General features: G+C 35.4%; 5 protein-coding genes and 2 long non-coding RNA genes across 7 annotated transcripts; 4 read left to right on the forward strand and 3 right to left on the reverse strand.

The window, feature by feature from the left end:
* The first annotated feature begins 535 nt into the window (after window positions 1-535).
* LOC145731678 (uncharacterized) lies at window positions 536-1,088 on the forward strand. Its single transcript, XM_081983564.1, has 2 exons — window positions 536-692; window positions 747-1,088. Exons 1-2 carry the CDS (start codon window positions 681-683, stop codon window positions 972-974), a joined length of 240 nt encoding a protein of 79 aa, XP_081839690.1. The 5' UTR covers window positions 536-680; the 3' UTR covers window positions 975-1,088.
* Window positions 1,089-2,254: 1,166 nt separating this feature from the next.
* On the reverse strand, window positions 2,255-2,736 carry LOC145731480 (uncharacterized). The gene is made up of 2 exons (XM_081983291.1): window positions 2,621-2,736; window positions 2,255-2,565 (listed from the first exon to the last, which is right to left on the reverse strand). Exons 1-2 carry the CDS (start codon window positions 2,630-2,632, stop codon window positions 2,302-2,304), a joined length of 276 nt encoding a protein of 91 aa, XP_081839417.1. The 5' UTR covers window positions 2,633-2,736; the 3' UTR covers window positions 2,255-2,301.
* Window positions 2,737-6,366: 3,630 nt separating this feature from the next.
* On the reverse strand, window positions 6,367-6,838 carry LOC145731484 (uncharacterized). Its single transcript, XM_081983294.1, has 2 exons — window positions 6,681-6,838; window positions 6,367-6,625 (listed from the first exon to the last, which is right to left on the reverse strand). Exons 1-2 carry the CDS (start codon window positions 6,690-6,692, stop codon window positions 6,410-6,412), a joined length of 228 nt encoding a protein of 75 aa, XP_081839420.1. The 5' UTR covers window positions 6,693-6,838; the 3' UTR covers window positions 6,367-6,409.
* A 121-nt stretch (window positions 6,839-6,959) lies between these two features.
* On the forward strand, window positions 6,960-7,472 carry LOC145731481 (uncharacterized). The gene is made up of 2 exons (XM_081983292.1): window positions 6,960-7,101; window positions 7,157-7,472. Exons 1-2 carry the CDS (start codon window positions 7,087-7,089, stop codon window positions 7,388-7,390), a joined length of 249 nt encoding a protein of 82 aa, XP_081839418.1. The 5' UTR covers window positions 6,960-7,086; the 3' UTR covers window positions 7,391-7,472.
* Window positions 7,473-7,933: 461 nt separating this feature from the next.
* LOC145731488 (uncharacterized) lies at window positions 7,934-12,902 on the reverse strand. Its single transcript, XR_014178813.1, has 3 exons — window positions 12,709-12,902; window positions 8,258-10,123; window positions 7,934-8,072 (listed from the first exon to the last, which is right to left on the reverse strand). It is a non-coding gene; the product is annotated as an uncharacterized LOC145731488 (long non-coding RNA).
* LOC145731482 (uncharacterized) lies at window positions 9,691-10,170 on the forward strand. The gene is made up of 2 exons (XM_081983293.1): window positions 9,691-9,830; window positions 9,893-10,170. Exons 1-2 carry the CDS (start codon window positions 9,819-9,821, stop codon window positions 10,127-10,129), a joined length of 249 nt encoding a protein of 82 aa, XP_081839419.1. The 5' UTR covers window positions 9,691-9,818; the 3' UTR covers window positions 10,130-10,170.
* Window positions 12,903-13,767: 865 nt separating the features above from the next.
* LOC145731483 (uncharacterized) lies at window positions 13,768-14,410 on the forward strand. The gene is made up of 2 exons (XR_014178808.1): window positions 13,768-14,021; window positions 14,079-14,410. It is a non-coding gene; the product is annotated as an uncharacterized LOC145731483 (long non-coding RNA).
* The last annotated feature ends 1,935 nt before the right edge of the window (window positions 14,411-16,345 follow it).

A 16,345-nucleotide genomic window follows, 5' to 3' on the forward strand; every position in this document is an offset into this window, starting at 1 on the left:
GCGTTTGGCAACAGCGCGCTAAAAATATAGCCTACTTGATATTTGTTTCGTTTTCTGTCTTTCTCCCGCGCATGCAATTACCTACGTTTCTCTGTCCGTTACTCGGTTTTCCTATGGTTGCTTTTGGATTTACCACACCTGTATACTTCATTTATTGCAAATTATTTATAAATTAAAAACCAAATTCACAAACTGCTACAGTTGGAGAGTAGGCAGAGTAAGCTAAGGGGGCGGCAAAAGCCTACTGAGGTCTCAAAACCAATCAATTTAATTTTTTTTTGCGCTTATTGTACTAATAGTACTAACAATAGGAGGTGGACCATAATGGTAAGGAAATTGGGTGTGACTATTTTTGGGTTCAAAACCTTGACAATGGGTTTTCTTGTTTAGTGGTGCACATCGACAAGTAATTACACTATGACCGGTTATATGAGATTAAAAAAAACTTGACGAGAAGAAGGTAATTACGAATAAAAAAGACGGTCACGTAAACCGGCAAGATCTTGTTTTAACCTCGTAATTTCCTGCAACTGCAGAAGCAACTCGTTTATTACCACAAACGCAAAACGAACTACAAAAATTCCAAGGTGGACTTTGATTAGTTTCATGCCCTATAAAAGGACTCCGGACCTGCCACAACAGCATCAGTTGATTCTCAGTGCAACCAACAACAACCCAAAATGTTCAAGATTGTAAGTATTCTCCCTTTTGGCGCTCAATATCACTTTTGACGGTTTGCATTATAGGTAGCTGTCGTTTTTGCCGCCATTTTGGCCGTGGCTTTCGCCGCCCCTCAGCCTCAACCGCAACCAGCCCCCAAGCCTAGCAGCCTTTTGGCCTACAGCCCTTTGACTTACTCTTATCCGGCGCCTCTGTCTTACAGCGCTCAATACCAGTACAACGCTCCTGCTTACACTGGCCTCTACACTGCTCCATTGGCTTACTCTGCTTACTCTCCATCCATTATTGTGTAAATGAGGCTTTTGAGACGATTGGACTATGTGGCAAAACGACTGGACTTTCTATGGAATTTTTTTTGGATTTTTGACTGACTAAATTATTTCAAATATAATTTTAGTAAATTATTACTTTAGTTGTTTTTCTCCCATCATCCCAGATTGTTGCGAAATTTTACCATTTAATTGTAATAAGTGGTTGAGTTGATATTCTGTGCAAAAACATCAAAATAGCGGGCCTTGTATTACAAAATCAAAACATTTTCCTGCCAGAATTGTCTGAAACCATTTTCTAATGGTCCAAAGCTTCTAAAACTATTTAAACTTTATTTATTGTCTGGAAACTATTCGAAATTACGAAAAGCCTCTAGAATCGACTACGTTTATACCGTCTAACCTCAATCCGATTACTGAAGCGGATAGAACAATCATAAGTTGGATTGGTCAATCGATATAGACAAGCCCAATCGTTATGGGTCAATCCAAATCGTTAAGCTGCGTTGTTTATATCGAGGATTTTATGGCGGATTACTTGATCGGATTCAATTTGCTCGATATAAACGTAGTCATTATTAAATTGTCACAGATCTCCAGAATCAGGGAATTATTTAGTTTTGCTGGCTTATTCTTACCAAAACCTAAAGCATTTGTAAATGTCATCTCAATTTTGTTTGATTTTGGTATACAGGTGTGGTAAATCCAAAACCGACCATAGGAAAACCGTGTAACTGACAGAGAAACGTAGATAATTGCATGCGTGGGACAAAGACAGTAAACGAAAAAAATACCAAGTAGGCCATATTTTCAGTACACGCATGCAATTATCTACGTTTCTCTGTCAGTTACACGGTTTTCCTATGGTCGGTTTTGGATTTACCACACCTGTATGTAAGTTAGTTTAGTTCAAGTTTCAAGTTTCAGTAGCTCAGACTGTGATTTTTCTCATCTGTATTATTACAGTCAAAACTTAAGCTTAGTTTAAAAATCAAATAGCGGTTAATAATAATTATTTTGGTGGCAATCTCCAATCAAGTGACAGTAGGCCACGTGTAAAACTGTAAAAGCACATCACGTGTTTGTGACAATTTAAATTTGCAGCTGGCAACATTGCAAACTTAAATTGACACCTGTGAACAATAGTCATGTGACCCGGAAAATTGTATCTTTACCCTTGTCACGTGACGTGCTTTTACAGTGTTGACATTGTTATTAAAATAAAGTGCTCTTTCTAGGTTTGCGGCCTAACCACGCCATCTTGAAACTGATCCAATACAACAAATGGGAAATTAAAACACAAATTGCTCTTAAATATCTAATTTAAATTAAAAGAAAAATATCGCTGAATTTACAAAACATATGGAGCAGTGTAAATTGGTTGGGCACCGTAAGTGTAACTGTAGGGGTAAGTAATTGGGGCGCTGTAGGTCAAAGGAGCACTGTAAGTTAAGGGGGCGCTGTACGATACAGGGGCGGTGTAGGTCAGAGGGGTGCTGTAAGACACTGGAGCTGGAGCAACATAGTAAGCTCCCCTTTTCACCTTGGAGTCGGTTTTGGGCTGGTCTTCAGCTGGGGCGGCAAAGGCTACGGCCAAGATGGCGGCGAACACAAACTATAATTTAATTATATTAATTTTTTGGCTTTAAATTGATGAATTTGGTACTTACGAGTTTGTACATTTTGCTGGTTGGGTTGATGAGCAAATTTCAACTGATGATCACTGTCTCAATTGATGGCCTATTTATACCAAAAGCGGTTGCTCTAAAGTGGTTTGCACCCGTTTCTGAATAATGGGCAGCAATAAAAAATTTAATTTACGTAGGTATAAAGATTAGAAGAATTCTGCTAATTTTTGCATAAACCTGTCGTAAAATCGGACCAGATCCAATTAAACCAAATTTATGTTTATTAGTGTAGGACGTTTGTTGTGTTTAAGACACGAAAAGTCGATCTTCTTGAAAATCAAAACAAATTTTATGATAATTTAGAATACTAAAGGAATGGAAAGGTCGTCTGATCAGCAATCCTTATAACATCTAATGTCAATGCTTTCAAAGGAATTTGATTTGTCTGGACAGTTTACTTGCTATTGGTCAAAAAAAGTAGTAAGCTTTTTTGACCAATCACAAAATTTAGTAGCATTTCTAGTACTTTTAACACTCTCAAAGCGTTATCAAAAATGTGTTATAATACAAGGAGGTATTACACAAAAATGAGCAAACTAAATGTCAGTGGTACAAATTAAAATATGATAGTATGTAAAATTTTTGTTACACCCGGTATATTAGAGTTGAATTTCTTCAATTTTAATCAAGATACCGATTGAGTTTCAATAAAAATAAAAAATTGAAAAATTTATTAAAATATTCGGCGTCTGTTTAACGATCTAATCTGATTACTATTCAGATTACACGAGCTTAATTAGTTAAAAATGTTTAATTAAAATATAACGTTCCGATGATCCACGCGAATTCAATTTGCATAATGTTGGGACCAGTTGTTTACAAAAATATCAGCCAACGACTATTCCGGTAAAATAAACTAAGGGCCTTTCACCTCCGAATAAATTTATTCTATAGAAATGATGAAATTGTTATCCTTAGAATAAAGTTATTCTGAACTGAAAGTACACAAATTTTAAATAATCAACTTCTAACGGGTGTTCAATTATTGTTATGGTCGTAGTTGGCTGTGGATGGCAATTGTCACAAAAAGCGTACGTCTTAGATAACGTTGCAAACAATTATTATATGACAGCTGTCAATAGTGTCAATCCAAACCATATACGAACTTATCAACGGCTCTACGTTCATGCTAGAACCACAGCCAACTACGACCATAATAATTATTGAACATAACCCGTTATTTTATTCTGAGTATAAACTGGTTGGAACGTTTTTGCGTCGGATTTTGTATGGTCACGTGATTATTTTTGCCTTGTAATGCCGCCATGCCTTTACAGTGTTACCAGCGTAAACGTTGCATTCCTAAAATCAGCTGACATTTGTTTTACAATTTCTACTTACTGTCGCTGTCAAAATTCTATTTAATTAAATTATACAACTTATATTACCTTTTTTTTGGTCACGTGACTGTTGTTGACTTTGTCTTTACAATGTTGCCAGCTCAAAAATTGCAATTTGTATTCACATAACGCATATTTTACTGTTTCAGCTTTTCCAGTTGTCTAAATTTGATTTATCAATTTTCTACAGATTATGGTCTCGTGTCTGTTTTTAACTGAAGTGTCACTTGGCCTGTACAGTGTTGCTAACTCGAAAATCACCATTTTTTTGATTGAGTGACTTGTATTGTACAATTTTTTCCTTCATAAGTGCTCAAGTCTGATTTTGAACATTTTTGTAATTTAGAATACCTTTTAATGGTCACGTGACTGTTTTGATTAGTGTCACTTGGAAATTACATTTCCAAAATCACGTGGCGTGTATTTTGCCATTAAAACTTTTTCACTGTCTAAATTTCATTTAGCAATTTTATATTAATTTTCACAGCTCAAACTATCTTTCTTAGGGTCACGTGACTGTTTTTGACCAGTGCCACTTTGCCTTTACAATGTTGCCAGCTCAAAAATTGTATTTTTATTCACGTGACGCATACTATACTGTTTCAGCTTTTCCAGTTGTCTAAATTTGATTTATCAAATTTTTAGGGTTTATAGTCACGTGTTTGTTTTTAACTGTAGTGTCACTTTGCCTCTACAGTGTTGCTAACTTAAAAATGACTTGTATTTTACGATTTTTTCCTTCATAACTGCTTAAGGCTGATTTCGAACATTTTTGTAATTCAGAATACCTTTTTATGGTCACGTGACTGTTGTTGACCAGTATCACTTTGTCTTTACACTGTTGCCAGCTCAAAAATTGCAATTTTTATTCACGTGACGCATATTTTACTGTTTCAGCTTTTCCAGTTGTCTAAATTTGATTTAGCAAATTTTTACAGTCGAAACTACATGTTTATGGTCACGTGTCTGCTTTTAGTGTCATTTTGCCTGTACAGTGTTGCTAACTTAACATTTTTTATTATTTTATATTTTATTTATTTTCTTTTTATGGTCACGTGAGTTTTGATTAGTGTCACTTAGCCCATACAGTGATGAAAGATCAAAAATTACATTTCCAACTTTTTTTTACCATCACCCATCTTCATTTAGCAATTTTATTTTCATTTTCACAGCTCAAACTACCTTTTTAATGGTCACCTGACCAGTGTCACTTTGTCTTTACAATGTTGCCAACTATATTTTTATTATTAAAATATGAAAATAACCTAAAACTGCCATTGGTGTTCCTGTTCTGTGTTGCATTTTTATATTTGGTCAATGTTATGTTGAAACAAGGATATACCAAACGTCAAATTCTGTAGGACAAGTATTTGAAGATTCAGTATCCGTTAGTAATGTGTAGCATTTGCGTAAATGCTGAGATTTACAAAAATGCTGCACATTACAACTTTTCCCAATCACGTGAAGTTATCATAATCCTATTACACACATATTATCAGTTCTGTGCAGACGTAATTCCTTTTCACAAATTTGTCGTAACTGATGCACGTATCAATCGTATCATGCAACATTCAATCGTGAACAATACGCATTTTAGCATCGATTAATAAACGTTTATACCTGACTATAGCAACAGGACATTGAATCGTTTAGAATAAAATCAAACAATGCCAGAAACCCAATAAGCAAATTGGACGTTTTGCGAGGAATTACATCCGTAAAAGCCCCATAAATATAATAGGGCCTGGAAAATGGAAACGAATTACCAGGTTTTTTACTGACTGCACCTTTTGGTGTAAACGGTTACACGTGCGAAGGTTTTCCTCTCTTTTTTTCCGCAAATATGGAAAAATATTCGTCTGCTTTTCTAATAAGTGCATCCGACCATATTAGAAAACTTATTCTGAAACGAAAATAAATTCTCTTTTATTCGGATAGAAACTTGTTATGTTATTTATATTTTTAGATCAATATAATCAACTATAGTTTCTGAGATAGCATATAATTTGTAACACCCATTTGTATTCACATTGTCTTAGGCAGTAATAAATTATACCAGCCAATTTTTACGCAGATTACTGTCAAAAAGTATGTTTTTAAAGTACTTAGGAACTTCTTTTTAATTTATAAGTAGTTAAGTACTACTGAGACTATTTAGGTAGTTCAAGTATAGTTTATTTATTACTTGTACTTGAATTCAATTTAAGTACTTTACTTATTACTTAAAGTAGTATCGGCTACTACTTATTCCAGCTCTAACTTTTTGCAAGGAATTCAAAATGAGGTTAGAAAAAGTGTTTGAAAGTTAAAAGTTGGTGTTCTTTACGACTGATCTGGCAATACTGAGTGAGTTTGAACCCAACCTAGGCTACAAAAATACATTCAAACTATAATTTACAACATTTTAATCCACCACATACAAGTCAACCAATTATAAAACAGCTACATATGGAGCAGAATAAGCTGGATAGGCGCTGTAGGCTAAAGGTGAGGCAGCATAGGTCAAAGGAGCGTTGTAGGTGTAGGGTGTAGAATAAGCTACAGGTGGTGTCACCAAGGGTGCGCTTAAGGCCAAATATGAAGGATCCGCTTTGGCTTCAGGAGCTGGTGCAGCCAGGACAACAGCCAAAAGACCGGCAAAAACAATCTACAAAAAAAAATCAACAATCTGTTTGATCACCCAAATTGGTTGAAGTACTTACAGCTTTGAACATGATGGTTGATGAATCAATAATTGAACTGATGATTTGCTGGTAATTGATTTGGGTTTATATACTTGAGTCAAATCATTGGTTAAAGAATTTGGAGTGCGTTTAGCAAGTAGCCTTGCGTAGGCATCACGTAATGAGGTAACAATAGAAGGTTCGAGTGTCACAACAGCTCATAAAAAAGCGCAAACTATTTCCAAAAAACTGGTTCAATTATTCAAATTAATAACGTGAGCGTTCTAGCAATTATTACGGCATCAACCGTTTTAAAATGCAAGATACCATCCAATGTTAGCGCGACCTTAGAGTTCAAATTTTCTTCGGGTAGGCATATAAAAACCCGGCAATTCTTCGAAAAATTATCATTTGTTTAGTTGATTTTCAGTGACAACAACCAAAAATGAACTGCAAACTTGTAAGTATTTCTCGCCTTAACTATGTGATTAATTAACTTTTGTGAATTATGGTAGTTCGTGTTGGCCGCCTTATTGGCTGTTGCTGTAGCCGCCCCAGCCCCCGAAGCCAAGGCCGACCCCAAGGCCAAACCGGGAGTGGTTCTCAGCTCTCCCTTAGTAGCCGCCCCCGTTGCTTACTCCTCGGCTTACACTTACAACGCTCCGTTGACTTATGCTGCCGCCCCATTGGCTTACAGCGCTTACCCAGCTTACTCCGCCTATTCCGCTCCTGTGGTCAGTGTTTGGTAGTTTAAATAGTTCATGCCCAGGTACCTGCTTTTAGTGATATTTTATGAATTTGAATGAATAAAAAATGTAGTGTTTATTGCAATTTTTTTGGTTTTGTTTTAACACCCGCAACTTCTTGTATATTCCGAATAATGGAGAGTGCTAGACAGCTAGTCTATATAATAGTATACCTATTGTACAACAAGGGTGAAAAAGATGATGAGGACGAAAAGTTCACACAAATAAACTCTCAATGTTTGAAACGTTTCCGTGTTTACATTATCACTTTTGACGCAGCCCAAGTTTGACCGGTGAACCGGGTGACAGCTGATTAACTTCGTCTTTTAGGTTGAGGTGTGGAATCACCGCAATAATACAATACGCAAATAACCTCAAGTTTTGATTTTAAACCGAAAAAATTCATCTAATCCTCAAAAAACTGAATTTCCACAAGACAAACAAACGCAAACTGTCACCACTATTTCCGCCATATTGAAATTTTTGACAAGCACCTTCTAGGCTTTCTAGTATAGTAGGCGGTGGTGGAATGGATTTGATCACCGCCTACTACACTAGAAAGCCTAGAAGGTGCTTGTCAAAAATTCCAATATGGCGGAAATAGTGGTGACAGTTTGCGTTTGTTTGTATTATGGAAATTCATTTTTTTGAGGATTAGATGAATTTTTACGGTTTAAAATCAAGACTTGAGGTTATTTGCGTAAGTTATGTTTGTTTGCTGCCGTTCAAGTCACATTGTAACAGCAATTCAGGAAAAAGCCCAACCGTGTCAGTTTTTTACCGGATCTAACTCAATAGTGGTTGAACACTTTGATTTTACTCCAACACTATACTCAATGGTAGGTACAAGTGCTTTCCAGTACAGTAAACTTATTAGGTACTTGTTACATGCACAGGTATGTGAGTTACATTTTAAAGCATCCTTCATTGTGAGAGTAACAAAAATTATTTTGAATGAATGTTCTTGATAATAACATAAGAACCATGTACCAATTTTGCTTACCTAGTTTCAAGAATTTACAGATTTTCTTACATTGAACAATGTTTAAACTAGTTGCTGTGTGTTGTACTGTCCAGGACAATTGTTCTAACCAACTTGCTTAGGCTGGACTTGATTGTGTATAAAAAAGCTCTATCTATACATATCTGCATCAGGAATGAACCTTTTTTTGATTTTTCACTCACAACTTCAGGAAACAATAAAAAAAAAACATTTTTTTACTGCATCTGCATACGTTTGTGTATAAAACGAAAACCGCTAACGCCGCCATTAAAAGTGACATTTTAGGCTTTCTAGTTTAGAGGGCGGTGATTTGATTGATTGTAAATTGTAAGTTTGTATCATTTGCTTTATCATATAATAAAGTAGATGTTTTTTTTCTTTAGTCGAACACTAACTGAAACTTGAACACTTTTTTCATTTCCTCAAAACATAAAATACAATGTTTTGATGCCAACTGTCAGTGAGGATGACAATCAGAAGAATTATTTTGTTTACGTTCAAGATTAGCTGTAATTGGTCTACTTCTTTATGCACGCTGAAGATTGTCTAGGATTCTGTATTCGTTCAACCGTTGGCAATTGCCTACTTATCCGTTCTCTAAACTGTTAAGGAATGAACCAATAACCCTGTAGGAGTAGAAAAAGGTTATTTTCACTTCTCTTACCAGATATTTAGCAACTTTAATACTGTTATGTGTACAAAAGGAAAAAATTGCACATTTTTTAATAGAACACTCCGTATATTCTGTCGCCATTTTATTGTCAAGGCCTACATAATAGCCTACTGTTTTACAAAAAATTTAACAGTTTCTGAGGTATTCAGTGACAAAATGTTATTATTTGTATTATTATACTTTCAACAGGAAACTGGATAAAACATAATTTCTTAAAATTTTATTTAAAGAGCAAAAGTAGCACTATTTTGAATGAATACGCAAATCGAGATTAAAACAAAAAGTGTACAGATTTTGTAATATTCAGTGTCAAAATGTCATTGCCATTGCTTATTTTGTAGTATTTTTTATCCTTTCCCTCTTTAATGACGTTTTAGGGAAATCTATATGGGAGGTATTAGGAGCCCTTTTTTACTACTTTTTGAAATTCAATATCTCAGTAACATGAAGAGCTAGAACGGCCAATTTTGGCTCATTTTGTAGTATTTTTTATCCTTTTTCTAATGGCGTTTTCGGAAAAACTCTAAACGATCAAATAAAAAACGCTATTGTAACAAATTTTAAGTTAAAAATTTTTGAAATCAGCTCATGGACAAGTTAGTTATACGTAACCTGCTTAAAATTCAACTCTAACACCGACAAAAAGATCACGTACAAACTTACATCTAAAGGTTATTGCATTTAGTATAAAAATGCCGGTATCGACTTGATAAAACATCAGTTGTTAATCAATTAATCAACGAACAACAAGCAAAATGTACAAACTCGTAAGTATTTTATTATTTTATAGTTGAAATGTTTTTTCATGACAATTTGTGAATGTTTCCAGTTTGTGTTCGCCCTCATCCTGGCTGTGGCAGTAGCTGAACCCACTCCAGACGCCAAAGCCGACCCTAAAGCCAAACCATTGTTGGCTTACAGCGCCCCCGTGGTAGCTGCCCCCGTTGCTTACTCTTCTGCTTACACCTACAGCGCTCCCTTGACTTATGCTGCCGCCCCATTGGCTTACAGCGCTTACCCTGCTTACGCTGCCGCTTATTCTGCTCCATATGTTGCTGTTCTGTAAAAATAGTGTTTGTAAATTAAAATAAATAGCTAAAAACTGTATATGTTTGTCTGAATTATTCTTTTAGTTCAGCAAAAAATTGACGCCCTCTAGCGACCAAACCGTCTAACCTGTCAACCCAAATAGGGATATTTTTAGAAAGCTCATTTCATTGGCTGTCCATTGACGTATAAAAATCTACCAAAGATGGTGCAATTACGCGAGTTTTTCAGAACTAAACAAAAAGATACCCCACGCTCTCTAGCGGCCAACCAATCGATTTTTATACGTCAATGGGAAGCTCATTTCATTGGCTGTCCATTGAAATATCAAGTAGGCCATATTTTCAGCGCGCTGTTGCCAAACGCCAAGTTATTTTGTCGACGGTATTTGAGTGATACGTTTGGCAACAGCGCGCTGAAAATATGGCCTACTTGATATTTTTTTCGTTTTCTGTCTTAGTCCCGCGCATGCAATAATGTACGTTTCTCTGTCCGTTACGCGGTTTTCCTATGATCGGTTTTGGATTTACCACACCTGTATAAAAGTCTATACAAAGTGTTGTGTGTGACATAATAAAGACAGTTTTGACTTAATTTGACAACTGCCACTGTAACCTTAATTAACTCGGTTATTTTTATTTACTCAGTTACATTGATTTTGATTATTGGTTTGGTGGTTCAATGTATCAATTTAAAAAGTGATTTTTTTAAATAAGTGCCGTAATACAAACTTCTTTTTAAACAGACAGAATTATAAGAATGTTTACCGTTTGAAAAACTAGACTTTCTGAACTGATTTTTTGACCACACTGTATTATTATATATTTGGAGGTCTTTCTGCACCCATTCCTAGAACAAACCTTGTCTAACATGACAAAACACAAAAACCAAGAAAAAAACCTTTCCTGATGATGTATAAATTAAAAATGCTTTGGAGACCAAAAATATCAAATTTCACATAAAATGGTAAATATCTCAGAAACGGATATAGATAGGTATATGAATTAATACACGAAATATGTCTAGAATTTGACGTAGATAACAAAAATGAAAAAATATACAGGGTATCCCATACATTATTTTTAATTAAAAAAGGTTTTTTTAGACTCTCCAGTTGTGATAATTCAGGCAGTTAGTGGGTATTGTTAGGCTAGGTTAGGTTAATTATTAGGAATTACTGGGCATTACAAGAAATTAGTGTACAAAATTTTACTCAGCGGTTTAAACCATTAATATAGACTAGTTCAAAAATAGATTATCTGAAAATCATAAATGGTGATCAAAAAGTGAGCGTATGTGTCACCCCGATATATTCAAAACACATTCCAGTAAATCTTATTAATATTCTTCAGGTGGAGGACAATTTGACACACTTTAATTTAAAGGTAATTGCTTTCAGCAAGTCTAGGAATACTAATCAAAAACCCCCCAACCACAAAAAATTGCATATTGTAGTCGTTTGCTTATGAGGTATGGCAACACTGCTTTGTAAATGTCATGTCAATTGCGGACTGACAGAGAAATGTCATTACTGTCATTGGTATTTTGATTTTAGAAAAATAACCAACTTATGTTTTACGAGTTTTACTGTTTGATGCAATTTCAATAATTATGATTAAATCCAACTAAAATTAATTCATCTCGTTATTATTTCGGCCACAATATCAATCCTTTTATCCGACTGGGATATCCTCTATTCATTCTCCTGTCCAGTTTTCCACAATAACTGCCTGTATGAGATAATTCGTCCGGAAATTAGCTAACGAATGACGTAGTTTGTTCCTGTTTTTCAAGGGTAAATCTGTCGTTGAAGGGTCTGACATAATGAGAGCCATTCACTACGAAAATGTCTTTGATTATCAAGCTCAAATCGTTGGACGAGTTTGTTTTTTTTTTGTATCTAAATGGCATAATAAACACTCCTGGCGGAATTTCCTGACTCGATCTGGTTACCGGTTTAATGCATAATTAGACAAGGAATCTGGTAGGTGCCTAATGGTATGGTAATTTTTCTTGCGCGCACATAAATCAAATGGCACAAAAAATGTATTTTTGGTTGGTAGTATTCGCTGGTAGTATACAGGACCGATATATCCGGTTTCTAAAATTGCCCGGATTGTTGTCATCAATGGATGAGCTCATTTCGGTTGTTTGTTTATGGTAACGATTAATGTTGGTACAGAAAAATTAATTCAGTTGAGTGACTAGTTGGTTGTTTACAACATTACAGAGGATTGAAAACTTCCTAATTTATTTTCATTATTTGTTACCAGCAGTGTTGCTAAATGAACATAAAGACCGCATTCGTTTTCAAGCTTCATGGAGTGAGCAGAGCATTTTTGACGTCACGATGACGTAATTTAGCAAAACCATAATTTGACCAACTGTCAAATTACGTCATTGTGACGTCAAAAAGTTCTACTCGCTTCATGGAGTGTGAAAACGAATGTTTGTTTATCGATTCGGTTATTATTTTGTGTGTTTCATATTTTGAAATTTCCGGTAACCGAAAATGTCTAAACAATTCCGTAAAAAGCGAACAGTGGCTGATTTTGCGGCTGATATGTTTCATGTGACATACAGAGAGTTGCTGCTTACCTTATTTTGCACACTTTGCAGGTTTACCATCAAGAAAATAACACACACAGTCCAGAATCACTACCAACACCAGCCTGCACAATTCAAATAGTAATCCAAGTAATTTTACGAGTAACTAACAAAACTGATTTAATTTTTCCGCTCCTGTTTTTGCTTTTTTCCAAACTTAACCTCACTCTCGTGTGTCAAATCCTATAAACAACTGAAGCACTGTCAACGTCAATTGTCAATCAATATGTTTCTGTCCATCATTAAAGTGCGATGTTGCCGAATGACACTGACAAGGAGCAATACACTGGGGGCGATTGCTTCATTTATAGGCAGCAAAAAACAAAAATAGTGTTTTAAAAATGCTCCATATCCGAACTTTACAATATGTCAAGCTTAACAGAAACAAGACTTTTTAAATCACCGGAAATCTGGATTGCTCAAGCTGGCAAATAGAAAATCCGTATTTTTAAAGTTCAAACATGAGACATTTACAGTGTTGCGAGTACTACCATAAATAAAACTATGTTTGCATGATTTTAAAATGGTTTCAACGATATGTGAGAGCGGCAACTACTGTGGACATGATTCAAAACATTAAACAAACTTTTTTGTTTAAAATTCAAGTAATAAAACAAACAAAATTAGTAAAGCAATGGCCCAGCTGGCAACACTGCGATACAACTGTTTGAGATATTGTTATTGTTATCTAGGTATTTATTATTTGTTGTGTGCAATTTTTTAACAAACAACATATTAATTTTACAAACACACGGCAACGAAATGTCTTGATTGACGAATTATTTCAGTATGACCAATATGAAGAGATTCATATTTCAGGCAACCCGCAATACACCAATCTCATGGCGAGCCCCTTTGACGTCATCATTTATTGCGTCACTGTTGTAATGTTGCCAAAATGTCATTGTCATTCAACTTACCCATAAAACCAACATTTTAAAGCAAAACTTTACTCTAATACCACTTTTTCAGTCATTTTGTCTCTTTAATATTATGGACAGTGGCGTGTACCTCGCATTTGAAATCAAATATTCAACCAACGTCCGCAGCCTTCGGTGGCAAGAATAGCGCGTAATTTTGATGTTCATACCATGTACTTGATGGGCGATTATTAGTACATTTAGCCCATGTAAAGGTTAACATTACCGCCTAGAAGGCTGTCATGGAGTCAGTTTAATTACCACCTAGTGGCTTCCTAAATTTGGACTTTATCCGCTATAAAAACAATCGACGGTGGTAGTTTGTTATCAGTTGATTGTGTACGTTCAGAGTTAGAACCCCAAAAAAAAAACATGTTTAAACTGGTAAGTCTTTTTGCGTGTGTAATTACTTGCAGAGTGTTTAAATGATATTTATTGTAGGTTATTGTGTCGGCTATGTTGGCTTTGGCCCTAGCTACTCCCGTTCCTAGCCCTAAAGCCAAACCGCAGCTGATTGTCGATCCCTACGCCTACCCTTGGGGTGCGGTGGCACCAGTGGCGTACACTGCACCAGTGGCCTACGCGGATTACGTTCTGCCCTCAGTGTACGCCGCTGCCTACTCACCCTACGTAGCCGAACCCGTGGTTGTTTACTAAAACATCCTCCCTAGATTAATATTAAGTTTTTCTAGTTTTATTAGTGAAACTTTAGTAAGTGTTTTTTGTTCGATTTTATGCCGATTTGATATTAAACCTTATTACCTCAACAAAAACATTTTTTTTGTTGTTAACCCTGTAGTTAGTCTAGTCATGATTATTTTTTATTTCAAGAACAACAAAAAAATAATACACATACTTTTAATTTTTACAAAAACATTGTTGAAAAAGTTCGCCAGTATGACGTAATAAGCTATTGACCAATGAACGATAAGAGATTCTTATACTCCCTCTGGTGATCAGTTTTGAAAACAGTTTCGGGCATTCCAGCTGTCATTTTTCCGTTTGTTTACGTGTATATGAAGTGACAGTGTCATAATATTTATAATTTTAGGTTAGGAACAGGGTTAAACTACCAAACCTATACCATGCCTAGAGATTTTAAGCAAAAAGTTATGCGAAAATGCGTTGTTACCGAGATACAGGGTGATACAGATTCAGATTTTTTAAAGTTTATAACATAACTTCGTCTGAGGTAAGTTGTGCTAAATCGAATTATTTTGGTTCCTTAAATCCGTTTTACTTATGGGACACCTTGTATAGAAAATATCCAAAAATCAGGAACAGCAGGTGCTAAAATATTAATATAGTATTCCAGCAAATATGTATCAAAATGTCTCTTAAAGTATCTAAATTTTGCACGAACTTAGATGTTTTTGAGACTTTTTGTAATGTCACCACAAGTAAGCTAATTTTTATTCAGTAACTTTGTTATTTACAAAACTACTTCCGGTGATACAGTCTGGACAATTTTACTGAAGATTGGTACCTTGCCACTTGGCAGCAAATTACAATCCAATAAAAAAAACCTTCTCCCCTTTTACACGTTAACTCTATTTGCTTAAAAGCTGTATCTAAAGAAGAAGTAATTTAGCAAAACCTTTTGACAAAAAGTGTATCGACAAATATTCGAAAACGACTGTCGCACCCTTGACTTCTTCTTATACCAGAGTTCAAGGTTTGGTTCAAAGGCAGGTCAAGTGAATTTTTTCCGGTAGTATTGGCAATTTTCGTTTAATAAACTAAAGAAAAAAAATCAGAAGGCTTGATAAGAGGTCATACTGAAGGCCCGAAAAAATGAGGGTTGCTTCTTCACGTGTACGGTCAAGCGTGCCCGACGAATTTAATTAGGACTTTGCCATTAAAATCCCCGCGTTGAGTGCTTTTGCCTTAAAATGTGCCTTGCTCCTAATTATGCTCAATAAACTCCATTTTATGGTACTCGTGTGTTTTCCTTCGGTGTACGACGTAGAAGCAAAACCAGTTTTTGTGTTAATTTTCTTTCACTGTGACTATGAAAATTAACAAAAACAAATGGCTGCCGGTCAACTTTCACAGCTTCAAGAAAAAGGGGTAAAGTTCTTAGTTTCCATCAACTCGGAAAACAAATTGAAAGTATCACGTGCTACTCAGCAACGTGTTAATTTCCTCTCTCGCCACGACACCTGAATTGCGCTTGTTTGACGCATTCATTTCGTGCGGTTTCCACCCCCTTCAATGGGGGTGTTTGCGCTAATTTTAATTAAAACCCTTAAAGTCAAGCGGTAAGTTTGGTTTCAATTTCCTATAGTTATAAACAGTCACCTAAATGAACAGTAAAATTTGTCCCAACAAAAAAGTTTGTATCAATTTTTCACATATTGCCAACGACATAATAGACGCAGTTTTCTTTGAAATATATGCCCCAATTTCGAACAAACGTCGAAAATACCTATTCAAGACTGTAACGAGATAGCAATTTGTATCATTTTGTTTTGTTGTGACAGTAGTCTAGATATTGAATTTCAACTAGTCTGAGTGTTTTTTCCACTTTGTAAAAGCGTTTGTTTTTCTCTTTGAAATCTATAGCAATAATAAGCTATAGTTTTTGACGTACCAGGATAGGTAGACTTTAATTAAAAAATGTAATTCAAGTAGTTTCACCCTTCTGTATTTGTTTTCTTGACAGAAATTGTAGCTAGTTTAATTCTCTAAGAGAGACATTTTGCCCT

Source organism: Ips typographus, linkage group LG7 (assembly GCF_016097725.1).
Source record: "Ips typographus isolate SLU linkage group LG7, UJ_Ityp_2.0, whole genome shotgun sequence".
Taxonomy (NCBI): Eukaryota; Metazoa; Arthropoda; class Insecta; order Coleoptera; family Curculionidae; genus Ips; species Ips typographus.